The sequence below is a fragment of the Hydra viridissima genome, unplaced genomic scaffold (genome assembly GCF_058129835.1).
Source record: "Hydra viridissima isolate aposymbiotic clone 2 unplaced genomic scaffold, HvirCarnegie_v1 scaffold_2, whole genome shotgun sequence".
Lineage (NCBI taxonomy): Eukaryota > Metazoa > Cnidaria > Hydrozoa > Anthoathecata > Hydridae > Hydra > Hydra viridissima.
The window spans coordinates 19,768,402-19,796,333 of record NW_028324301.1 but is presented as its reverse complement, the minus strand read 5'-3'; the positions used below and the strand labels follow the sequence as shown (position 1 = coordinate 19,796,333).

The 27,932-nt window shown below is 28.4% G+C and overlaps 1 protein-coding gene and 2 long non-coding RNA genes across 6 annotated transcripts; 2 read left to right on the top strand and 1 right to left on the bottom strand.

Annotated features, from left to right (window-relative positions):
• The first annotated feature begins 1,657 nt into the window (after positions 1–1,657).
• Positions 1,658–26,732, top strand: LOC145183119 (uncharacterized). Of its 4 annotated transcripts, none has more exons than XM_090078469.1 (18): positions 1,699–1,715; positions 1,910–2,060; positions 7,055–7,100; positions 9,713–9,810; positions 10,616–10,804; positions 11,045–11,238; positions 11,488–11,938; positions 16,297–16,535; positions 16,864–17,031; positions 17,148–17,385; positions 18,901–19,163; positions 19,238–19,638; positions 19,732–19,900; positions 20,030–20,258; positions 20,392–20,467; positions 20,679–20,728; positions 20,842–21,078; positions 26,563–26,732. In XM_090078469.1, exons 2-18 carry the CDS (start codon positions 2,000–2,002, stop codon positions 26,634–26,636), a joined length of 3,183 nt encoding a protein of 1,060 aa, XP_089934595.1. In that variant the 5' UTR covers positions 1,699–1,715; positions 1,910–1,999; the 3' UTR covers positions 26,637–26,732. The 4 variants fall into 4 exon arrangements, 3 of the variants coding, with proteins under 3 accessions (XP_089934593.1, XP_089934595.1, XP_089934594.1); XM_090078468.1 differs by lacking the exon at positions 1,699–1,715 and adding an exon at positions 1,796–1,812; XR_016449758.1 differs by having other exon boundaries at positions 1,658–2,060; positions 20,163–20,258.
• On the bottom strand, positions 8,802–25,453 carry LOC149892349 (uncharacterized). The gene is made up of 2 exons (XR_016449759.1): positions 25,169–25,453; positions 8,802–10,810 (listed from the first exon to the last, which is right to left on the bottom strand). It is a non-coding gene; the product is annotated as an uncharacterized LOC149892349 (long non-coding RNA).
• Positions 22,111–25,394, top strand: LOC149892350 (uncharacterized). The gene is made up of 2 exons (XR_016449760.1): positions 22,111–22,625; positions 22,711–25,394. It is a non-coding gene; the product is annotated as an uncharacterized LOC149892350 (long non-coding RNA).
• Positions 26,733–27,932: the final 1,200 nt, after the last annotated feature.

The window sequence follows — 27,932 nt, the reverse complement described above, 5'->3', positions numbered from 1 at the left end:
AGAGAGTACTATAAATTATCATCTTCATCTGCATTTTGCGATGAAACTAATAATTTAGTTAGAATTTCACCTGATTATTAGAGTACAGAATCTGTCCAATTTAAATTTAGAACTAGGTTGTTTCAAAAGAGCTGGTTAGTTAAAGTTGATGATTAACTAATTGCTGAATGAGTATTGAAACACATTACATATTGGTGTACTTTTTGCTGCCAATTTTCTGTCAATTAATTTGAATACATCAACATTTCATAGAATAAATATAGCAAATGTTAAAAATTAATAAAAATAGCGCAATGTTTAGAAATCAGTATATAAAGTAAAATGCTGATTATTACATTAGAATACATGAGAAAAAAAATAAAACAAAACAAAAAAAAGATAATATTTAATATCCAAGTTTTTTGCAATGCATCACTCAGATTTTAAGATAAGAAGGCCAACTTTAAATGTTATTTAATTACAACATTTTTTTGATCATGATTATTTTTTTTTTATAAGTGGAAAAGATTGAAAGGAAGCCGCATGATTGTTTCAACATTTAACTTTTAAGGTCTACTCCACCTGACAACAAGTTGTTTTTAATACGAATTTAAGACGTCTTGAAATTGGTCTTAAAGATGTCTTAAACTGGTCTAAAATGAAACACTGTAAGTCATCCAAAATGAAACACTGTAAGTCATACTTAAAACGACTTAAAGTTGTCTTTTTAAAGTTGTCATACTTAAAACGACTTAAAGTCGTCTTTAAGCTGCCTTATTTAAAATGTCATAAATTTGTGTTATTAAAGACGTCTTAAAGTTGTCTTATTTAAAACGTCTTAAAAAGACGTGTGTATATATATATATATATATATATATATATATATATATATATATATATATATATATATATATATATATATATATATATATATATATATATATATATATATATATATATATATATATATATTCCTTACTAAACTTGATTTGTTATGTCTTTACTAAAAGCAAACAAACTTTTTATATAAAAAAAACTTTTGAAACTATTTTTCTTAAAAATGAATTTTTCATCATTATTGCCAAGTGCATTTCAAACAGTAAAAGGACATCAATGTTACTTGTATACTTTGATGCAGCTATAATATGGGCCATATTAACAAATTATAAACTAGTTGGCAGGCCTAAAATGTTATCTTTAAAAATCGAACCAAGCTAACTACTTCACATGTTGACAAAATACTAAACAAATTACACCAAGGTAAAGGAAATTAGTTGTCGGTACGAACAGATTTTATCATTTTTTCAAGATGAACATTTGTAAATTTGGGAACTTTTTTCGTGTAAACAAAATGTCAATGATAAAATAGGCCTGCAAGGTTGATTTTAAAATGATTAAAAAAAGTATAGCGGAATATAAAAAAGCTTAAATAAAATTTAAACAAGTATTTTTTTACAAGTATCTATCTTTTTTTTCCTCTTAACGTTAAGTTTACAAGAATCTAACTTTCAAAAATCTCGCCAAAATTTAACTATTTGAACGACTAACTTAGTTATTAATATTTTTATAAAATGTCTTAAAAGCAAATAAGAAACCATTTGTGTAAAAAAGCAAAAGTCTTTTGAATTCTTTTTAAATTTAATTATTCATTAACAATTTTTTTCGAATGAAATCAAACACTATTCAAAAAGAATGCAAACGATTAACAGGTAGCTGAGGCGTAAAATTGGAAAAAGGTTTGCACTCTAGCATTTACATGTAGAAAATATAACTGACATAACAATATGGTACTTTATTTGATTGCTGTGCGGAATCTTGCCGAATTTACTTCTGGTTAATAAAAAACGTTTTTAGCGCAACTTACACTCTTTTATACCCCCCTAAGTTTTTAATATTTGTCTGACAAAACTTTTATTTAATTTTACTTCAGTTAGATTTCAATAAGATTTCTATTTCCTTTTTGTTAAAAATGAACACGAACATTTAAATCGTGGTATAAACAAGCCTACACACGGAAAATATGCGAGTTTTCATGGTTATTTTATGGTCCGAATGTCTAAGGGTATCAGTCATTTATACAGGTATAAGTTTATCTTTTTTATGTTAGATCCAAAATTATTTTTTTTCAAACTGCATTAATATTTAACCATTAAACTTAGTGTAAGTGATTAGATTTTAATTCCTTACTAAACTTGATTTGTTATGTCTTTACTAAAAGCAAACAAACTTTTTATATAAAAAAAACTTTTGAAACTATTTTTCTTAAAAATGAAAAATTTTTAAGAAAAATAGTTTCAAAAGGTTTTACAATCACTAAATTCGACCGAATTTAGTGATTGTAAAACCGTCTGCAGCTTGGTTCGATTTTGGCCAAGGGGGTGAACAGAAATGCTTGGAGGAAAAAATTTCCTCCTCTTTCTAACCTTCCCCCCTCCCCCCCTCTCCTTCGCTTAATATACTGGCATCATTTGTGTTGACCCCTAACTTCAATAAGAACACAAGAGGCTATTATCTATTTGAAATGCAACAAAAAGTTGAAAACATATGAAAATGGTACTTGGTAAGGTACACATATTTTTTCAAAATATAATTTATAATAAATTGAAGTTTTGAGGAACTTAAAAAAAGACGTTCCTACATGAATAATTAAAAATGTGGTATTTTTTATTAACCTATGAACTTATAATTTTTATAGCAAAAGTATTGCTTCGAATGTTTGTCTTTTTTACAAATTCATTACCAATCTTCAATCTTCCCCATATCCAGAATATCCAGTTCTTTGCATTCCTACTGAAATGTCTATAACCAAGCAAGTCTCTTCGTTCATTCACGAATGAAAGTAATTAACTCCCTAGTAAGCTGAAGATTATCTCTTACCTCGATAACACTCTTCATAAAGTCTTGGGTTATGAGATTTAGTGAATGCGCTTGACAATGTATAAATAATGCTCGAGACTCGATGGCTCATATCTTTTTGCTCTAGACTCGATATTATTTGATATTCAATATTCGATATTATTCTATATTCAATATTCGATATTATTTTATATTCTTTATTATTCTATATTCAATATTCTTGTATCTCTCCTCTAGATTCGATGGCTCTTATCATTAAACTCCCAAAACATTACTCGTACCATCAAAGCATTGCACAGTGGGCCAGTAGGTGGACAAAATGGGAAAAATTTTAGTTGTCTAATCTTGAAAACTTATTTAATTTTAGTATCTACATATATTAGGAGAAATTTATTGATAACTTATTTATATTAAATCCCTTAGTTACCAGGACTCTAAGCATTTGAATATTGAAAATAAAAAAAAAAAAAAAAAATTTAAATAAGTAATTAACAGTGATATCAACGTTGTGTTATATTTCAATTACATCTACGTTTTTGAAAATAAAAATTAGTACATGTTATTCTAGAGTATTTAGAGATAAGAAAAACCAATGTGTGAAATAAATTTGTCATAGCATGTTATCTCAGTTATACTTTGAAAATCACAGATTAAAAAAAAAAATTCCTTAAGAAATTTATTTTTTGCCGCACTATAACTAATAATTACCACAATTTGCCATGTGTTGTCTTATATTTATTTGAGTTACATGATGCTTCAATCAAGTTTTAATTGATTGCTCGTCCCCTTAAACCCCCGTTCAGATTTTATATATGTTTTAACTTAGTTACTATGGTACTAAATTTTGCATAGCAACAACTCATTTTTACATTAACGTTGTTTTAACAGTATTTTACTTGCGCTAAGTGCACAATATTGGGGGTATGTATTAAAATGAGATTCACAATTCTTATGAGATTATTTTTTTTGGTTAGTATGGGTACCTTACTTTGCATAGCATAGCAGCAACATATTTTTGGTAGTTGTTAGTAATTTAATTACTAACACTAACAGTAATTTAATTACTTTTAATTTTAATTACTAACACTTGTAGTAACTTAACTAATAACAAGTATCAGTAGTCCGGACGGCATATATATTATAACATTAAACTTTTAAATACAAAATACTTGTTACAATAATTATTTAGATATGGTTTTATTAAACTTAGACATTCATAATTTTCTCCAAAAAAACAATCTTAGTATTTCAAAACAAAATATTACTGAAGATATATTCAAATTTATTCAGCCAAAATTTGCTGATTTTAAAGACGTTGATTTTAGACATGCTGTTCAACGATTTGTTTACTTGTATAAAAAATAGTGGAAATCTGCAAACTATACTGTCAAAAATTTTGAAAAGAAGTTTGTGAACTGGCTTAATGAATATTTAATTGTCAGAAAAAAAAGACAATGAACCAACTGCAAGTAGACGTGGTCGAAAACCAGTTGCATTTGATAATAGTTCTAATAAAACTAAAAAACGGCGTGTATCTTGTTTAATTGAATCTCATTCATCCAATGAATTATTTTTTGTTGCTAATAAAAAATTTAGAGATGAATCTATTGTTATTGCTGCCAAGAACGTTTTAAATATTTCAAATACAGATAAAGCAACTAAATATTCAGTAGACGAAGCACTGGCTTTAATAATTGATGCAAGTCTGACAAAAGCTTCCTATCAATTGATTAGAAGCGGAGCCTTGGAAAAAGAATATAACATTTACCCCGCTTACAATGATGTCAGAGATGCAAAATTGAAATGTTATCCTGCAAACATAACAGTGGAGGACTATTCAGCTTCAGTTCCTTCAAAAGATTTAATAATTCATACTTTGATAAGAATCTGTGCAGTTCGGGAACCTGTGCTAAGGCACTTGATATTGAACGACAAAGCAATAAAAACGATGACACTAACGTGTAAGGCTAGTTTTGATGGTGGTACTGGCTAAAGCATTTATAAACAAGTTTTATCAGAACCCGACATTAACAGAGATTTAAAGCGTAAAGAATCATTACTTATTTCTTGTCTAGTACCATTGGATTTGACTGGATTTAACAACAGCAACGAAAAGGTGCCTACTTGGAGAAATCAAAAGTCGTCCTTCACGTGAAATCTTATGGGTTTACAATAGGCTGTACAGCCTATTGTAAACCCATAAGATTTGCATACAAAATGGAATCCAAGGAATCTGTGATTGAAGAAGATTAGTACATCAAAAGTGAGATAGAAAGCTTGGGTATGATTTTATTAGAGGTTTGCAGATCTTCTATTGAAGTGAATTGTTTTATTGAACTTACAATGATTTATGGGAAGGTTCAAACGATATTATTGTTTTATTTTTTGATGGAATTTAAAATTGACAATGTTTTCTTGCACTATTTTCTGCTTTTATTATTCCTAAAACATTATTTACCTAAATATTCAATTGTTATTCAATATAGGTGGGTCAAAAATCCGATAAAATATTCAAATATCAATTTACCACTTTGTAACTAAGGAGAGTATCCGGTAACTAAGCAATATAAGTATCCATAGCAACTAAATTTAAAAAATCATCACTTTTGTAAGAAGTGTGATCTCATATTGGTACTCATGCCAAATTTAGTGAATGTAGCACTTATAAAATACCTGCAGATAACAAAATAGGTTGTTGCTAAGCAGAATAAATAATAGCAACGAAATAAAAAAGTATTACCTTCATAAAAAGCACAGACATCATATTAGTACTCATACTAATTTTAGTGAATATAGCTCTAATATTAAATTAGTTTCGAATTTTGTCCAGTAAAAGTGAATTCTGGTCCACTGTGCATTGCCCTCCTAAATCATAAATCGATAAATCTAATATGGTTACCCAGTGGGCATGCATCGTTTTACGGACGTCTTACGGACGTCGTGCGGACAATGTATGCCCACTGGGTAACATATCACAAACCACTTTGAAAAGGGTTTTACAATCAGCTTTGTCTGTTCCATAAAAACCTAAAAAACATTCTTCAACTTGAAATGTGTCACGGTCGACCGATCGAACACACAAATAAACCTGTTTCATTACAGATATGTCTGAAGTCTCGCTTGTCGATTATTGAAAAAGATTTAACTTTCATAATTTTGGCAGTAATAACTCTGATTATTTTGGATGCTATTATTTGAAGCAATTCATTTATTATTTCATGCAAAATCCATTTATAATTCGTTCTCTGTAACCAAGAACTCAATTGCGTATCATCTGTAGTTCTTACTTTTAAAAACTGACTCAAATTTTGTAACATTTGTATGAACTCGAATGGTTAGTCCTTGTCTTGCGAATAAAGTGCCAACAGTGGAAATAACTTTATTGAGAGTTTCTCTTAATTTCGTCATACATTTTTTGGTGCGAGGATGAAATTTGTGAAGATATATTTATATCTTTATCTTTGCATTCTTTGGTAATATTTTATCGGTCATTTGCTGATTTTTCATGCATATTAAATCTTTCAATGGCTTTTTTCAAATTATTAAATCCTTCTGTGATAAAATTTGAATAAACGTTAGTTTCGTTTCTTTGACTTATTGAACAGAACGTTTTATTTTTGTCTTTGTCATAGTTAAGCCGTTTGTACGTGTCAAGTCAGGAATTTTGAAATTCCTGGCTTGACACGTACAAATAAAACTTGAAATTCCAGTATTCTTTTAAAATCGAGTTTTCAAATAGTTTTTTTTATTAGGATCGTCCATAAATTTGAAGGAATTCAAAAACATTTGACAGATTTTATGAAAACTTGCATTGATACTTAAAAAGGTTGTCAAAGTGTGTAATTCACATTTGCTGGTGCTTCTACCAGATACAGCATTAAACTAATAATATATTATCACAGATTATCACGGGGGCAAATAGATACTCTCGCCCCCGTGCATTATTTCGGGGGGGGGGGGGATGCACTGCCCCTATTGCCCCCGTGGACTCGGCGCCAATGCCTAAATCAATTTTTTTTTAAGTATATATATATATATATATATATATATATATACATACATATATATATATATATATATATATATATATATATATATATATATATATATATATATATATATATATATATATATATATATATATGTATAAATCAAATATATATGTATATACACATGCTTTATATGTAGTTATTAATAACTTTTTGTTTTAATTAAAAAGCTAACGACGAGAAGGCATGCGTTACCAAAGAATGTCGTAATTGTTTGTAAGTGGCTTAATTAGATAAAATGTTCTTTTTTTGTTTCTTTTACGGTATACCGTAGATTTCCCTAATTCCGAACAGTCCCTAATTCCGAACAGCTTTAGTTCACTTATTGTTACATCTTTTATTTTTGTGGGATTTTTAAAAGGAAAACTGATTAATAAATTGGAAGACTAGGGTAATGAGAATATGAAAAAATATTTTCAAATTATATATTGATACCATTAAATTTTTTAATTGCAAGAAAAACACTTTTTAAAACCCTGAAAAGCAACCAAAGTAAAACCGACTTTAAAAAAAAGAGAATTTAAATTGCGTACTGTTCGATGTAGAATTTGATGGTGATTATTTATCTGAAAAAAAAAAGTCAAAAATGAAAAATACTTTGTAAGATATCTCAAAAACAGTACTTTTCTGCATAATTAAAATGTTTCCCAAATTCCGAACAGATTTTGAAATGCACTTTTTTTTGCAAAAGCTAGAGTTTTTGCGTGCAAGTAATTAACAACAATATTTAACAATAGTATTTTAACGACATTAACTTAGAAACTAATAAACGCTTTTAACCTTTTTATTGAATTTCTTAACGTCTTGTTTATCTTAACGTTTGTTAATAAAAAAGAAATGTCAAAGTTTAAAAAAATGAAGATCGCGAAAGAAAATTTATTACAATTATTACAATACAAAATTACAATGAACAATGATTCAGTCTTTGAATTACTGCCATTTCAAAATACAACTGCGTAAAGGATAAAACTGCATTGCTATATGATAAAAAAGCACTACAAGCTTCCTATTTGATTAATGGGGAAGCATTCGCTAAGGCTGCAACCGACCTGATACTAATAACTGAAATTTCTTCTGGTTAACTGACAGAAACAGACAGTGACTGTGAAGATTTTTTTTTTTAATTTATTACAAAAAAATAATGGAAGACAGAATCTAATAAATAGATAATACACACTCTGTACCAACACAATGTTATACCCTAACATTAAAATAAAAGTAATTTTAAGCTTTAAAATTCTTTTTACCTAACTCTAAGCTTGAGGTCTACGCTATTATAAACTATTTACTTTTTTAAATTGAATGCCATTTTTTGTGATATGATATGTACGTTCGGAATTAGGAACACGTGTTACTAATTCCGAACGAAAACTTTACTTTTAAAATTTGAAAATTAACAATATTTTTATAACAAATATACTTGTTGCTTAATATGGTTCGATTCAGTTTAGGTTCCAGTTTATTTATTTAAAAAAATTAATATGAAATTCAAAAATCAAGCGAAGTTATTCAACTTTAAGTACGATTTTGTTCGGAATTAGGGAAATCTACGGTACAATCAGAAAAATTCTTATATTTAGTAAGGCTAAAAAGTTAATTACCATATTTAAATAATTAGGAAACAATACAATTTTTATGTTTGCCTAGAGGACTTGTGAGAATGCTAAACAAATTGCTAATAAATAATGAAAAACTTATTTTACCTTAAGTTTATGCTTTAAGCAAAATAGTTTAAAAAAAAAAAAAAACTATATGTAAAATAAAATATATATATAATACTTCTATATACTTAAAGTTTTATACTAAAGTAAAACAAATTTATTTTACATTAAGTATATACTCTAAGTAAAATTTGTAGGAGTTATTAAACTTTAAGTTTATGTTAATATATAACACTTTTGTTTATAGATAACACTATTTTTTTCATACAACTTTAACAATTTATTAGATAAATAAATCAATGCTTAATTTATAAACAGTAAATAAAACCATATTTTTATGCTTTTTGCATCAGTAAATATTTACTTATTACCCAAGCATTTGATATAGTATTGCACAGTAAGCCAGAAGTTAACAAAATTTCTAAAAAAAAAAAGAAAAAATTGAAAGTGCCTTTAACCACACAAATTACATATAAACAACTTACAAATTCACAATGAAGGTTTTATGTAGGTTTGTGGTAATAAGTTCTTGACACCAATATTTTGATCCTAGACACCAATATTTTGATATATAAAATTCATTACTTCTTAAACTTATTCTTGGTCAGAGCGGCCTAATCAAGTTTTTTTCCAGAACTGAATTCCATGATTCAAAAAACCTTTCGTTTGATTTTAATATTAAAACTTTTAATGTTAAATTCCTGATCATAGTAGTCAAATCCAGCTGGTTAGTCTGACCAAGGTTAACTGTTCAGTCAAAGTGCACATTTGTCTAGTCAGAGTGGTAAAGTTTAATTATGCTGGAAATGGATTCCTTGAGCCTAAAAGCATATATTTTGGTATGTACTTTATCTTTAAATAAGTTGCTCCATATTTTCTTAATTTTTAGCACAGTCTTTTGTCGCCTCTTTGACTTGTTGCCTTATTTTCAACCAAAAGATTCTTATTATCAAATAAAAGTTACCATTACAAGTATCCCATTTTATCTGAGAGATTCATATTTAATAAGGTGCAAGTACATTATGCAGTGTACTTTTAAATGACACTAAAGATATTGGTGATTTATTTGCCTATAACATAGATTAGTTTCAGATTTTAAAAATTAAAAGCATCAAATGAAAATTTAAGATGTGCTTTGATTTTTTACTGTACTAATGTTATTTTTAGGAAAAAAACTTGTTTGAATGAAGTCTCAACATGTACTGAAAGTTCATCAAAATGTGTTTGTAATCACTGCTGGAAAGGACAAAGTTGTGAGACATATGGTATGCATATACAAAATCTTTCCAGTAACTTTAATTTCCATGATTACTAATATTTCAGCAATAGTTAAAATAAGTTTATGTAAAAAATATATATTTTTTTACATAATCTTTCTAGTAAGTTTAATTTCCAGGATTACTAATATTTCAGCGATAGTTAAAATAAGTTTATGAAAAAGATAAATTTTTTTTTAAATTAAAAAATTCTTCGTAATTGTTGGAATTGGCATAAAAATAATTGCTATAAAGATGCAGCAATAATGCAACATAGTAAACATTCTTCTACAGAGTGCAAAGCTTTTAAAAGACTATAAATGATAAACCTCTACTTGTAGGTTGTTGAAGTTCTAATAATTTTAAATGATTGACAAGTTTATAAAAAAAGTTTATAAACAAGTTACTTTTAATAAACGATGCTAAGTTTTAGGGATTTCTACATAAGGCACATTTTAATTATATATTGATGTGCTCATTTTTATCCTGTATATTTGTTTTTGTTAAATGATAATACTTTTGTTTAGCTAGTAATAAACTTTACTAATTGATAAAGTATAACAATAATTAACTAAATAGTTGGCAATTATAGTTGCATAATGTAATTTGCTTGTGCTGCTATTCATTTATATTGTTAAGCTATTTACATAACATTGACAATCATACCAGTTTATATAAAAAAGAAATTCTGTAATATCTAATGGAGTTGGATGCCTAACATGATTTATATAAATCTAAAATGTAAAGTAAAAATATGTTTGATAAATTATGGAGATAAACTTTTAAACTTTTTGAACAAACTTTTTACCTTTAGTTAATCTATACCCACCTCAATTTAAAACTCCGATACAATATGTTCGCATAAAGCAAAATGAAAAGATAGCATTTCAATTGAGTGCATATGACAAAGATAGTTGGAAATGTGAAGACCAAACGAATTGCAGATGTGGAGATATAGTTTACAAACTGGTTAATGACAATCCATACTTTTTTGTTTCAAAAGGTAGTGCTATAAGTTGGTTAATCCATAGATTAACAATTTTATTAATAGTAATAAAGCATTAAAATATATAATATAATAATAGTAATCTACAAAAGTTACTAAATAGTTTATATATATTTACTATACTAATTTGATATTATTAATATCATTACAATTAACATTGTAGGTTCTGATAGTGATTTTTCTGTTTCATTGAAAGTTGCTGCAAGTTTAAGTAATTTATTATTATTATTTCTTTAGATAAAGTTCTTGTCAAAGACATTTCAAAAGTTAATTTGTTTTCTTATTACCTTGAAGTTATTGCCTTCAATCCTCCAAGGCTGCGTAATTATACAAATAGAAATTATTTTAGTATCCAAAAGATATTTATTGATATTGTAAATGACATTGAAAAACCCAAACAGACAAGATTACGCAGAGCTACATCTGATGTGGTAAGATTTAAAGAAGTTACTTTAATAAAAAAAATAGTACACAATTCAATGATGTTGTTAAGCACCAATTCTCCCTAGAAACTGATAGAGAAATAAAGGCTCTAAGACTATTGACTTGTCAGGAATCAAGATTAAAAACAGATTTTTTTAATTAAAAATTTTTTCTGTACAATTGTATGAGTGAATCTTCTTTGTTTAATATCTGATCAATATCAAATTTTTTTCTTTAAAATTTTTTATCTTACATAGAATAATTCATCAATTGATGGAACCATCAGTTTGGCTGCAGTTCCTTATCTTTCCAGTACTTATTATTTTAACAAAGGAGACTTGATTACTTTCCTCCTGTCAGCCACTTTTAATGCTTCATATAATCTTTCATCTGTAACTGATCTTAAAGTTCTTGTCAGCAGCCAATGGTTGGATTTGCAAGATCCTGTAAATATAAGTTTCACATCAGTATCTAAAGAAAATGAAAGCTATTCTTTTAAAATCCAACAGTTCTTTTCTGGTACTCTGTATGGAAATATTACAGGAAAAGTAAAGGATAATATTGAACCTTTAAGCAGTTTATTTTTAAGCCTTAATGCTCTGTACAGGAGTCCAAATGAAAGATCATTATCAAGTGCTACTTATGAATCACATCCTGTTGTATATGGAGTGTTTCCATTTGTAAATCTTATAAGGAATCAGACAGGAAGTAAGTGTTCATTTACATTTCTATTTAAATCATAATTTGTTCATACAAATTTGTTATATATATTTTCTCATAGCTAAAATATAATTTGAAAAAAAAACTTAAAAAAATAATCAAACAACTTTATATATATAGACACACACACACACACACACACACACACACACACACACACACACACACACACACACACACACACACACACACACAAACAATGAATAAATTTCAACTGTGAAAGTTTCAGCCATGAAATACCTTTAGGCTTAAATATCCTATAAATAAGACATTGTGCAATGTCTTGAAGGGTAGAAATTTTCTGGGAATCTTCGTAGATCTTAATGTAAAAATGTTTTAAAATATAAAATGTGTTTCGTGGCTGATGATTTCCGCAAGACATGAAGCTTTAAGAACCTTAAGTACACAGGACTTTAAGTACTTTAGGTACACAGTTGAAATTGCTCTATTTATACATAATATTTAGCAATCTCATACGAACATGAGAATTTTTATTTTAAAATAATACAACTAAAAACAACAATATATATATATATATACATATACACGCACACGCACCTTGTAAAGAAAGTTTAAACGCACTTGTTTTTTTGTAAGTTATGGTAAGTTTGGAATAGTACAAAGAGAAATTCTGATGCAGGGTCTATGTATTTTTTTAAATTATTTTTTCAATTATTAGTTAAGATAAAAACACAACTTTGACAGAAAAAAACAAAATGTTTTCTGAAATGAAATATTTAACACAAGTAATCAAAAAATTAACAAGAAGAAGGTGCAATAAAGTTTAAACACAATTACTAATTTCTTTTTTATGGAAATATATTATTATGGGATATGACCCCCATTGTTTTTGATACATGCTTGTAATCGCCTTAGCATTGATTCAATAAAATTTTCAATCATCTTGATTGGTATCCTAAAACACAACTTTGTCAATTCTTTTTTAACCATTTTGTGACTAGTTATTTGCTTTTTTGTTAGTTGATAATCCATTCAGCTCCATAAATTTTCAATCAGGTTTAAGTCAGGTGATTGTGCTGGCCAATTCATGTGTTGAATATTAATTTCAACAAAATAATTGATGATTGAATGTACTGTATGACACAGAGCATTGTCTTGTTGAATTAACCTGTTTTGATCAGCCTGGAATAAATCACAGCTAGGGATAAGCAAATTTTCCAAAATGTCACAATCCCCATACTGGTTCAAGCTTCCTTTGTATATTTTAACACCTGAGCCTGATATGCATCCCCATATGCTGACAGTACCACCACCTTTTTGAATACGGCTGTCTATGTGTTGCTTCAAATATTTTTCTGTATTTTTGCAACGAACAAATCTTTTTTTTTTTCTGTTATTAATTTCAAAATTTGATTCATCACTAAAGATAATCATTTTCCGTTGTTCCGCTGAATAATTTAAAAGTTTTTTGCACCATTTTTTTAGTTTTTGGCAATTGGTTATTGTCAACATAGGCTTTCTTACAGCATGAAATTAGTTTAATTTTTTTTTTGTGTAATAACTTATATATTGTTTTAAAACTGTTTTGTCTACAAGTGAACTATTAATTTCTGTACTCAAAGCTGCTTTTGGGTTGCATCTCCTTAGCATGTAAAGCATATTTTCATCACGAGCTGACAGTTTTTTTGAACGCCCAATACAAGGTTTATCATTGACACTAGCAGTCAATAAGAAATTTTTTATTGTTGTACGAACACTGAGTTCAGAAATATCTAAGTGTCTGCCAATTTGTCGATTGCTCATTTTCATTTGATGTATGCCAATCACTTGCCATTTTATTTTCTTTGAGACAGCTCTTTTATCCATGAAAATATGATCTTTTGACAATTTTTTATCAGTTGGAAATTTCAGAAGGTTCAAATCAAATCATAGACGAAGTTGTTATGCAAAATAAAATCAGAATAAGGATGTAAATACAATATCCTTACACTAGTAGGCTGTTGAGTGATGAAAATGCAAAAAACTGCAATAAAAATTTATCAATTAGCAAGAGTTACAGGTTTTCCTATCAAAGTGCTTTGAAACTTTATTTCCAAAAATTGAAAGGGCTTAATTGCTCCATTAATTTTCTCACCTCCCTCCACCTCCTTTATGATATTCTTACAATTTTTTTCTTCTCTAAATTGTAAAATTAAACCATTAGTATAAATAAGCATAAAAATGCAGACCACATCTCATCAATTTATTAGGATATCATTTCTTAAAAGAATTATACACATTAAAAAAATAAGTGTGTTTAAACTTTCTGTACAAGGTGTATATGTATGTATATATATGTATGTGTGTGTGTATGTGTTTGCGTGTGTGTTTGTGTGTGTGTGCAGTTAGCTTTAAGTTTAATCTAATTATTCTAATTGGCCTAAAAATGGTTGTAATTGTTCCTAAATCCCAATTACCCTTAATTTGATGCCTAATTCAACATAGTTGCATAAAAGTTTTTACTAGCATTTTAAATTTAGTGCATTTGCAAGGTTCTGCTCATAAACTATATAAGATAAGAGGGTTTCGTATAAAAAAAAGGGTTAAGTTAGTGCTCTATGAGCAATTTTATATATGTAAACAACACAAGATGCCCTCTTTGCTTCTTTAATATTTTTTTCTAAGATCAGGAAAGTCAGGAACATCATTTTTGATGTCCAAGAAAATAATGAGTTGTTCTTACCTTGTCTTGCATGTGAACAAAGATTTATTTGAACCACCATTCCAATCAGTTTATTTATGTTCTTAGCATCAGTGTTGATTTGTGGAGTTTTTCTTGGTCTAACTGAACTATTCCCTAGCAAGCTTTTATTCCTTAGTGAAGGTAGTTTTTAAAGCAAACTTTCTTCAACCTTGCTAAAAAGTAGGATTTGAAGAATGGATTCATTATGTGCATTCCAGAAAGAGGAGCATACTTAAGGTACAACTTAAGGTGTATCTTCCTGACATGCTACAGCTGTCTGATAATATAGGAGGAACCATCAGTCCATTTATGTCTCACCATAATTATTACAATTAAACCAGAACTATTATGATAAATTCTTTTAGCCATAGTTAAGTAGTTCTTTACCAGAGATTGCAGTTGTTAGCTCCTTGATTTAGTGTTTGTTAGAAGATCAAAATATAATTCATGATGGCATAACTCCATATTAAAACAAGGTTTTTATGTGTAGTTTTCACAGTTGGCTAATAAAATTAGTCTAGATCACATTTCACTGAGTACCATGTTTTGCATATAGGTTCAGAAATACATCAACCTCAGGTGATGATGTGGAATGTGTGGCTTCAAAAGTTGCTAGCAATATTATTGTATTTGTAGAGAATTTATAGAGAAACTCCAAGAATTCCAGCCTTGTAATGACTATTGGGAAATAATGATCATGTTCCTGGGTGCCATTCTTTCTGGTGGATTTTCATTTAAAGTTCCAGCCAGACTGCACTAAGCCAGGTGGATGGCAAAGGCTAAAGATTGATTTAAAATCTAGATGTTTAAAAGTTAATTCAAGTTTAAAAAGAAAGAAGAGAAGAGCATAGTAGCCATCTGTCTGTTCACAGTTATTTTATTCATAAAGGTATGGTTTAGATCACCATTATCTCCCAGTATTGATCTTGAGCTTGTCAAGAAGATTGACAGATATAAGGTGCAGAATCAAGTCTCTAATATTGTAAGAGGATTTTTGGACATTTATGGTTGATGGTGTTACAGATGATACAGAATTCCTAATAGTGAGTGTCCTGCAAATATAGGAGACAAAACAAATAAAAAGAGAATCATTGTTTACCCTGCACTTGTTAGTTTTCAAGATTCTTAACCATTACAGGATTACCATCAACATTTTCCCTAAAATATGTGGAGTTTTGGCCAGCAGATGAAGAATACCAATTTGTCAAGGTTACATTCAACAACATGAAAGTGGTGAATGAAATAGAAGAATGAGGAGAAGGCTTGATGGATGAATACAATTCACATTAATAATGAAGAACAAAAACATTTTCTACTATTAGCTGTGAAGGAGTACTGCCATAACCTGACCAAGCCAGTAAGACACTTGCAAAAAACTACCTAGTAGGCTTATTGACACAATTAACAGAACAAAATGTTTTTTTGTTTGTTTAACATTCAGCTTAAATGCTTGTTGATAATCAATTGACCTTCAGTTTGTTCATACAAAAGGATATGTACTGTTAAAGCATATAAAGTTAAGCTAAATTCCTTTGTAGGAGTTCCTGAAATGTATTTAATTCTGATTTTATTTTGGTATATTTATTTCTTCATTGAGATTAGCACTTAAGAAAGTGCCCCTCTAAATTAAATATTTTTGTATTACTTCAATTTTTTACTTTAGTAATCAAAGTATATAGTAGTGTGCAGTTCAACATGAACATTATGGTTCCGCTGTTAAATTTCACTTTGCTGGCAGAAATAACAACAAATATTGAAGACTTTGTGTTTATGAGTATTTCTAATGTAAACCTAAAAACTGGTTCAGATGTTAAATATAATGGCAGCAGCAGTTTTGATTTTTACTCTTCACAAGGAAATTCAAATTTTGATAGAGCATCAGTTGACCTGGGCTACATTACGGTAGGCTGTGATACTAGTTATGGCCTGGATACTACAATCAAAAAATAGTTAGAATTCATAATTTATTTACAGCAGTAGAATTGTTAATAAAAAGGTGCAAAAAGTTTTTCTTTTTATAATAGTTGCTGAATTGAAAAAAAAAAATTTTTTTTAAATGTTTTTACAAAAATAAGTAAAAGTTATAAGTGTAATATATATTACACTTCTAACTTTTAAAAAGTAAGAGATCTATTTTTTATCCAATTTTTTGTTGTTTAACACAATTAATTATATTAAAAAAACAAATGACATTAACATTCTTTTCATTTTTATTTTATTCCAATTTCAGGTTTCAAAAAACAGTTTTTCTGTTGATCGACTAATTAACATCAGTTTCTTAGTTAACGTTGATGATCATGTAAATGTCGTAAATGGTACCACACACCTTTTGGGTATTGGCATTCAAACTGGAGCTAATGTTCTATGGGTAGAACAACAAAGCATTCAGGTTTTAAAGGTATTTATCTTTTTTAAATTGAGTTTTTTTATATTTTATCTTTAATTAAATTTTGTTTTTTTTAAAGCTAAAAAAAACTTTTTGAAGTATTTTAAATACAATAAAATTGTGTTTAGGTGGAACCAGTTTTAGATGTTCAACTAACAGTTACTTTAACCAACAGTTCTTATGTTTACATTAATGATATTTTGAATATCACATTCACAATATTTCATACCCTGACTTCATTAAGTGCTGCATATGATGTTAAAGTTGATCTTTTTGTTCAACACTTAGCTGCTGTTTCTGAAACACTTGTGAGACAAAATGATACTTGTTACTCTGTTTTGATAAAATCAACTAAACCTTTAATTGGTAAAAAGTTAATTTCTTTGTTTTATTTCTATATAAATTTACAGTTGAGTCTCAATATATCAAATAATTGATATCTTTATGTATTTCAAACTTACATCCTGGTCCCTTATGCATTATACACTCATTTGGGTCAAAATCCTCTCCTAATCTTGAATCTCAATATCTTGAACTTTTAGGTATCTTGAGCAATATTTTTGATACCAATTTTCTCTCGTCTCAAATTTTTCACCAATTTTCAAAAGTATGACATATGACTTTCTTATGTATCAAAATTTGAATTTATACCAGGAAAGTAGTGCTCCTAATGGATAACTGTCTTGCCTACCTACACATTGAAGGGCTAAGCAATCTGATACTTCTCCTTCTCTAAACTATATCTGTCCTACTGCCCATGGATCAGGAGGTAATACAACTCCTTACTGCCAAAAGTTTGTGTCTGTATATTAAAGCTATTGACAAAAACAAATGCCTGCCAAAAATTTTTATTTTATAATGTTGTGTCAAATGAAACTTATTAATTCTTTAAAAATATCTGGTATCAGCAAACTAAACTAGCAGATGACTGAAGCAGATTCTAATTATCAATTCAAATCTTTGACAGAAGAGCTTGTGCCATGCAGGAGAAGTAAATTTGTGCCATGCAGGAAGAGCTCTCAGCAGAATATTTGATTGAATTAGAATACAATCTAGCACCATGTTTACCATGATGCTGAAATTGTTGCTCACAAATTCTTCTTTGACTTCAGACTTTGAAAATGATAATGATGATATTGAGGATATTTTTAACAAAGGTCTATAACTTCATGTTGAAGTCCTGCCATTTCCATCTGATATTCTAATAGAAGATGCTTTTAAAATGCCCAAAAAATAGAAATCAAATACAATCCCTAGCACTAAAGCTTGAAGATCTAATGAAGACAGAAAAGGTTACAATGATTTCCCAAAAATTGTAGCCTAGTTGTTATTGGTTTTTGTCAGTTAGGTATTTTTAGCAAAACTAAGGTATCTTTAGCAAATGTTGGGTGTTTTTTCTTAAGTTCAAGTCATTTTTCAATATATCAAGTTCTTGATATTTCAAACTTTTTCCCCTCTCCCCTAAGAGTTTGAGATATTGATAGTCAACTGTAATTCATTAATACTATAAAATTAATTATAATTTTTTAATAGACTAAAAGAAGTTTGTACCTCATATAAAAATCTCTGTTATCTAGTTACATAAATTATGCAATTAGGTTACATGAGTTATGCAATCAGGTTACATAAGTTATGCAATCAGGTTACATAAGTTATGCAATCAGGTTACATAATTATGCAATCAGGTTACATAAGTAAGGTTGCATAATTTATGCAATCAGGTTACATAAGTAAGTACAGTTACATAAGTTATGCAATCAGGTTACATAAGTAACTCTTTCTAATTAATTATAATTATATTGAAACTTTGTTTGCCACTTTTTTTTTTTAATTTAATGGTTTATTTTTAAAATCTTAGGCATAATTTTAAAATATGTTTAGAAAATGCATCAATTACAGGAAGTTTTTTAATGAAAGGAACAAGTGATATCACTCCTCTAGCTAACTTGACTGTAAATATGGTAGTCAATTATAAAAATGCTGAAGGTATGCAGAAACCAAAAGCTAGCAAGTTTATAAATCTAGTTGCTGGATCACCAGTAATATATTTTAAGTACTTCTCTCCTCAAGAGACTTCCAGTCATCGTAGCACCTTTGTACTGATTGTAATCCTTAGAAAACTACAGTCAAATTTGTTTTTTGAGGTAAATGTTTTAACCATTAAAAGTATGTTTCTATTTAAAAGGGTTTATAACTCATACACTTTTTTATTATGTAGTTTGGAATTTCCAACACAAACTATTCAGCACTTGGTATACTCAATGTTCGACTTGAAAGTGTAGGCTCAAATATTGTGGGAGTAAACACTAGTGCTGTACCTACATATTTAAGCACAACTGGTGATAAAAAGTTCTGGGATTTAGTTTTCCTTGATCTTGGGACTGCTTTGAATGCAAATGAAAATCTAGTAGATCTAGTACCAGAAAATCAAGTTGTAATTAAATTTGATACAATTGCCAGTGAACAACAAATCGCTACAAATAATCCAAATGTATGGGTGAAGGTTAGCATGAGTGATAAAAACTTAGAGATCTGGAATAGTCAACTTCAAGTGAACACATATGTTGTAAAAACACCAAGACCTCATTTGAGTGTTTCTTATAAAGGATTCCTTGATGGGTATGTAGAGACTTTTGAACTAACTTTTACGTTTTAAAAGCAATCAGTTGGTTACAACATTTTGCAAACAATTTTTAAACTTTAATTTTTTAGAAACACCATAAATGTTTCTCTTGCTGTTAGCCACTTAAATGATTCAACTCAAAATGCTTACAATTTGACATTTGAATACTTTCTCCCTCCTTTTGTGATCTTTGATTCAGAAGAAAAATTTGTTGTAAATAATGTTCAAAAATCAAATTCAAATTTTCTTCAATACAAGGTTTATTTGCTATCACTTAATTATTTTTATTTTATGTTAATTTTTAACAAATTAACAAATAAATGAGTTTTCAGATGCTGTTTTGTTGTTCCTTTTAAGATATTTATGCATTTTCTTTTCATGATGTAGCTTACTGAGGCTTTAACATTCTTTGATACCATTACTCACAGTTTCAATGCTAAACTTGATCAATTAAAAGTTCCGTCATCTGACTCTTTTATTTTGGAGATCTCTCTTAAAATTGATTTCATAAACTTTGCAGGAAAAAAATGGAGTCAGTTTAAAACTTACAAGCAAACAATATTTCTCCTGAGTTATAAACCTCCTTTAATTCCAAAAGATTCACAAGCTCTCCCAGGTTAGTAGTAATTATGATATTTTAAAATAAAGTCTTTCTTCATAGTAAAGCCATTTTTGCATCCATCTCTTAGTATTAAAAAGTGGATATAAAAAGTGTGTCGTTCTCTGTGATATTTGCTTATTGCTTTTAGAGAGCTATGGCCGAGGTATTTATTGGGATGCAATTAGTTCTCATATATATGTTTGCATGAATCAACATGTTGACAGGTGAATTATAAAATTGAGTGTTTTAAATTTATGGAAACATTTTGCAAAAGAAGAGTTTTATTGCTTAGTGCTCAGTCTTTTTTTTAATGCTCAGATTTTTTTCTCTAATAATACTTTACATTATTTTATTTCATCGATTGGGTTTTTTTAAACTTCATTTCATTTTTTTCTTTGCAAATGTGTAGTATCATAAAATCAATGTTTTTTTCAGTTACAAGGCTGCTTGTTATTTTTCAAAGAATGAAGGTCTGCTGTGGGCAGGTATAGTTGGTTTAGAGTTCCTCTAAATGTACTAATTCTTCAGTGTAAAGTCACTAAAAGAGTTTAGGTAAACGTATTTGTTCTTATTTTAAAAAGTCTAATTACTTTTATAGGTCTGGATGTTTGTGTAGGATCAGTTATTGGACATTATTCTTTAACCAAAGAACTATGTGGTATCCATCGCAACCAAAAAACATATTTAAAGTTTCATAGTGCACATGGAAGATGGATTGCATTAACTAATGAAGACTTTTCTAAAAATGTTGCAAAGAATCTTAATCAAAGTTTATGGAAGAAAATGGAAGGAGACGAGGATCAAGTATTTAACTTTGGACCATATAATTGGATGGGTAAATATTTTTGCCAATTTTAATGATATTTGTTCCCAAAAAATTTTTTTACATAAAGGTGGTTTTTTTGGATTTAAACACTGTGAGCCAAAGAGACTGCCAGGTTCAAAGCTAGCCATTTCTTGGTTATTGTGTTCTGTATATGGCTATATGTGGCACTGTAGAAAGTAGTGTCGTTATCAACTTTGACTGAGTCAACTAAAAGTCGACTAGTCGAAAGGCAAAATAAGTCGACTTAACGAAATAAGTTGAAAAATCAAATAGTTGATTTAATCGACTATGGATCTTCTACTAATTGACTAAAAATCGATTTTGTCTGGTAATTGAAGACATAAGTGGATGAAGGCGTTATGTCGCAAAAATACAAAATTCAAAAACATGTACAACACATTTTTTTCATGAAATTAAATAATACATACACAATCTTAAGTGTTTGGTTACTATATCCCTCCATAAATATTAACATATCTTTGCTATATAAAAATATCTTGAACAATATGTGTTCAAAACTTTAACTCCTGATATCTCAGTTCCATATTGGTGTAACATAACACCTTCATCCACTTATGTCTTCAATTGTCCTAATATTCTTATTTAAATTTTTTCACTTGATTTAATTTTATCAATTTTTAATATTGTTACGATGCTGAACAATTAGTAAAGAGATATATTTATAAGTAGTTTGTCTTGTAAAGATAAATTATTTATAACTATTGAGCCATGCATAAAAATATCATTCATAGTGGTTTTTTAATTCAACCAAAATATCTGAGCATTGAACCTAATTTGCTGTATCACATAAACTTTACTCTTAGCTTACTGTATGTACCACCACTTCATTAATGTTTCCTTTTTCTCATTACAGTAACCAGTTGATGCTTTTTAAACCAAAATGTTAAGTAATGTGTTATGGTACTCAGTTAAGGATGCGAAAAAGTTTTAAAAATCTGCCATCCCAAAAAAAGTTTAGCCGCCTCATCTTCCCCCACCTATCTTTGCCACTGTTTTTTTTTTTAATCAAATTTTCTGTTAACTTTTTCTTTACTTTATTTCTGTTATTTTTTTCTTTACTTTGTGATAGTAATTTCCGTTTTATTTTGTTTGTTTATTCGATTTTAATTCATCTAATAGATTAGATGAATAAAAATTGAACAAAGAAAATGCTCTTGATATAACAACAACATGTGTTATTATAACAGTATTACATATCTCTCTTAAGTTCTATGTTTCATACCTTCTTAAAAATAAATTGTCAAGCAACATTAACCCTTTCGAGATGTTTTTTTTTAAAAAAAAAAAGGAATATGTTTTTTTTTTTGTTTTTATAATTTTGAAATTAATAGTACCTAATCTATTGGAAAAGTGCAAATAAATTATCTAGGGATCGGTGGGTGGGTGGGGGGGGTGGTACAAATATGTACCAGCAGTCTTCTGTAGTGGTTCATATGTGTACCATTAGTACCATACAAATATTATTCTTGAAAAAAGTTGAATTCTTTATTGTTATATAATAGAGTATTTTTTCTCAATAATATGTATGTCAATTAGTTATGTTATGCTCAAAATATTGTATATTTTGAGCATAACATAACTAATTGACATACATATTACAAAATATTGTATGTATGGTAGGCTGAAAAACATTTTGAACATAATGGAAGGTCATATTCCAGAAAAATTGTTTTTGTCCGTTTTATGTTTGGTTTTCCTCACATCTACATCTACGTCTTGGTGAACCTTCCACAGGAAGATGTGGAGATACATTTTTCAGTCGCAGGTTTTTCTTATGGTCCTCCTCTCGACAATAAACATTTTACAGTTGCAGTTATTCTTCCCTCATCATTTCCTCTGCCAGGGAAACCAATAATTGCCTCTAAAGAATTTTTTTTATTTGTGGTCTCCTTATGTTTTATCCAAGAATTTACAAGGAACATCATAAATAAGCGATAAAACACTTTCTTCCACCATTTATTCAATTTATGGTCCAGTTCATGTAGTCCTATCATTTGGTCAGCCAAATCCACCCCTCCCATTATTTTGCGATGAAACACAATCATCTCTGGACAAGAAACACTACATTTTAAGCCGTCTTTCAAAGTTTTTGTCACTTCTGTAACATCAGCTTTATGAAAATTACTCAACATAAGCATTTCTTTTGTGTCTTGTATCATTTCACAAATAGCAGTCCATCTTTACTGCACTGGAACACATATTCACCTCTTTTCAGCTTTTTATTGATTTTAGGTAAATATTTTCTATTTTTGTTGCACGTTCCTAAAGCGTCATCAACGAATAAAAATATATGCATTTCAAGCAAATTTTACTCACAAAAGACGTCTAGATCAGCTATGTAATTTAGTGGTACATATATGTACCAAGAGTCTCGAAAGGGTTAAAGTATATGATTATGATAAAATTTTTATTCAAATATTTTGACTAAATCAACTTTTAGTCGACTAAGTCGATTTTAAAAATGTATTAGTCGATTTAGTAGGCAGTCAAATAATTTCAAAGTGGTAACAACACTAGTAGAAAGCCAGGTTCTAATTTGCCAGAAAAACAACTTTTTTACGTTTCAAAAATCTTTCTTGTTGTTTTAACATGTTTTTTACGTTTCAAAAATCTTTCTTGTTGTTTTAACATGTTTGTTTCAAAAGAATCAACATTTTCTAATATTCTGTTTGAGTTGTTTTCATCCTATCCTCTAGCCTGGTAGTCTTGTTGAATACCATTTACAGACTTTAGCCAATTGTTGAAACCTCACTAGTTATCTAACAAAAGTTTACCTAGCAGTTAAACAAAGCCAATTAACAAATGAAGTTCAGGTGGAGAAACAAGAAGATCAATTAAAATATCCAGATTCAGATATACAATTCAAGAATTGATACAGTTTTTAAAACCTTTCCTGAATGATTTCACTGATTTTTTTTCTACATATTTACAGAACTAATCAATACTGTCAAGAATTTGTTTTATCCCTGACTCCAAGGTAGAAATACCCTCACACTAAAAACAGTCTCTTTTCCTAGAATGCCCAGATAAGCCAAATAGCATATTCCCACATTGAAAGTAACATAGTAACTAACATCTTACAAAGTCAACTTTTCTATAATATCCCTTAAATGACATTTTGATTCAGGAATATCTTCAACAATAGCTAAAAATTGCAACCATTGTACACCACTGTTCAGGAACAAATCTAATTCATTTTTATTTTCACATTCAAAACCATTGATGATAATTTTTAAAAGATGAACCTTAACCATCTAACAAAGACATGAAAAAGGCTGAAGTTGGATCTAAACCACGAGATTTCACCAAGTCTATCATAAAGCCTGATATCTTTTAAACATATGTAAGGTCTTGTAAAATGATTTAGTGGTTACTGTCATCAAAATCATACTTTTGCATATTGTAGTAACTGGAAATATAATCTTATTCAAAAAAGCAACCAAAAGTATTAGGCTCTATGGATTATTTATTTTCTAATCCTTTATGTAGAGTGGCAACAATTTTTTTTTTGTTTTGTTTTTTGATAGTGCAACTTGTAATTGTTTCATTATTTTGAGTGAATAGAAGTTTTTTTGAGTTACTTTCTGGTGTGCCAATCATTAGTTTGAGTGGATTTCACCCTGTAGATGAACAAAAAGTCGATCCACCAATTAAATTTCTTGCACTCATTTTACTTTTTATGACTCCAGAAGCAACCTCTATAGAATTTGTACTTCAATATAATTTATGTAAAAAATTATACACAATCTTTACACAAAAAAAGAAATTAAAATGATGCTTAATACTAAGAAAATAATTTTTCACCAACTCAAAGAGAACCTAATACAAACCTAGAAGAACCTAGTACAAATGCTAATACAATGATATTGGCCACAGGATTGGCGGTGGTATATGTAAAGCAAGAAAAACGTAAGTTGGATTCAGATTTAGGTACAATTATTTTATCTTAAAGAAAGATGCTGGCACTGCTGCAATCTCTCAAAAGAGTTTTTCACTCAACCAAATTAAAAATACAATTAAAAGAATAGTAATAAATTAAGAATACTGAAAATGGAAGTGTAAAAATCATTAAGTATACCTTGGCTGCTTTAGCTTCCCATTCACCTCGAAGAGAGCCTCCCTTTTTAAATTTATACAGATTTCTTCTGCACCAAGGACAAAGAACTTATGGATAGTATTCTTTGTTCATCGATATCCAGTAAAGATAAAAAGCTAAATTTGTTCTTCTATGTTTTCTTTTTTTTTAATGGCTTTCATTTCTCACAATACTTTTCCCAACAACAATTAACACAGAATTCATAGCTAAGAAAAAAACTAATAAAGTTATAAGATGTCTGTCCTCGATGTGAAAATTATTAAACAACAAAAAAAATATATATTATTACTTTAAAGGATAATCCTATCTATACTTATGTTAAGGTGGCTATTATTATAGATTATGGTTTTAAGTTGTTGTTTTTTTTATAAATTTTATGTAAAGGGAAAACAGATATATTTTTAAAAAATTTTTAAAAAGGAGAATATGCATGAGAAAATAAATTAATTTACCTCCCGTAAGAAAAATCTAAAAATAATGTATTTGAAATTCGAGAGCGGAAAATGAACAATTTTTAATACATTTTTGGAAATCATATATAAAATAATTATAAAATAATTATGGAAATTTGGAAATCATTATAAAATAATTATGATAGAAATGGATTTTGATTTCAGAAAGTCTTTTTTTTGAAACTGAATAAGTTGTACTCTTTTTAAAAAAAAGTTTGGTTTAATTGCCACGACATAAAACCTGGCGGTTTCTTTTCTCCGATGAATAATCTTATTCTCTACTCTCTGATTGATATTCACCTGCTCTGGCAGAGTAAACACGTCTGTTTTCTCTTAGATATATTTACTCTAGCATTCACATTATCTGAATGGTTTCTTGAATAAAGATTTTTCAAACATTTTCTAAAAGATATTTAAAATATCCTGCACTAGGCCACAACAGCAAGATGGAAGGTGTATTGTTGTAAAAAACAATTGCATTAACACAGGGCGGGGAGTCTGGGTTGAGAGCCCAAGACTTGGCACATTTCACAATTATAAAGCGATTTTTTAAAACATGGGTTAAACTTTGTCAAAAACGTACGGAAAAGTGAAAATATACCTTTTAGAAATAAAAGTAAAATATTACCTTTTTTTTTCTTCTTTTTTTAAATTATTTTAGTCGTAAAATCTTTTTCCTCTCATGAGGGATGGTAAAGCGGACAAATTTGTTATGGGAAATGTCGTCCCCTAAATTCTCCACTGATTTAATGTTATTTTAGAAACTCAATTGTTAACGTCAATCTTATTTCTTCTACTTTTATTTGTCGCTTGACGTATCTTTGTGATGTTCTTTGATGAGAATTTGCTTTTAACAAGTTTTAAATCTTAGCTTTTTGTCATTTAATGTTATTTTTAACGGCGTTTAATTTTTATTTTGTTTAGGAAACGTTGAAGGACTGTTTTTTAAAAGCTCATTGAACGACTCTTGGCTACAAAGAGTAAAATGGAACCACTGACTTTATTTTTTAAAAAATCTTTGTTCGACAGATTATTTCAAAATAATAAGACATTTTTTTATAAAAATTATATTCCAAATAAATTTTATTTGTCTATTTCATTTTTGTTTCTTAAGTTCCACGAGCATTGGAGGATAGAACAAGGAATTCAGTCTTATTTTATTATTTTTCGAAAATAAATTCAGGATATTAAAAGTCAGAATTTTTGATTCTTATGAGTTACAGTATATCGCGTTGTGTATTAAAAAGGAGCTTAGAAATTTAAATTTTAAAAGTTGTTGCGTCATATCTAATTTTGAGAAAGTTATTGCGTCATATCTAATTTCATAAAAAAATATGGAATAATAAATTGAATTTTGTGTTAGATCAACTAATACGAACAAAGCTTGAAGAATTATTTTTACTTCATTTTTTATATCACTTACTGACGAAAAGTTTAAATTTGGAGGGCTACAAAGTATTCACTTGTTCCAAATTTTCTGATCTGGAAGTAAGAAAGATGTTATAATGGTATGTATGGTATATCAAGTATTTATCTTAAGCATTGACAAATTTAGATAAGGTTTCATAGACCAATATGCACACAAAAGTTTATGAAATTTTGAATTGACTCATTATTGCGGATGAAACTAATTTTGAATACTCTAATTGACTGCTGCTAAGTATCTTTAATAAAACGAATGTTATTCTTTTGATTAGTGAGGTTAATTTTATTTCATTAACTTAATATTTATAATATGTTTTCTTTTAGTATTTTACAAAGTAAAGTCTAGCGACCTGAATTTGATTAAGAAAGGATTTATGATAAATTCCTTCATCTTTTTTTCTTTTTTTAATTTGATACTTTTTATAATTTTAATATAAATAAATTTTATATTTGATTTTAATTTTTAGCATATTAATATAATAGTTTCGTTTATTTTATTCTCTTAATTGTAAGAAAGTAAACAGCACACAAACCAATGCTGAGATGAAAGAAATATTTAAGTTTTTTTTTTTTTCTGGTATTTCAGTTTTTAACTGTTAAGTACACGATTTTCTTCTTTTACTTATGAAGATATCTTTTAAAGAAAGGCTTTAGTGACAACTCTTGAGTGACAACTCTTTAGTGACAACTCTTGAGTGGCAACTTTAACATTTTTTGCAGGAAAAGTTAAAATAATTTCTAAATATTCGATTTTGAAGCTCAGATTTTCCCTTAAGCGTTCTCTTATTTTCCTTAAAATTTAAGAGTGTTCATCTTTTGTAAAAAAAACTTTTGGGAAAGTTTCTAAATTATATTATTTTATATTAATG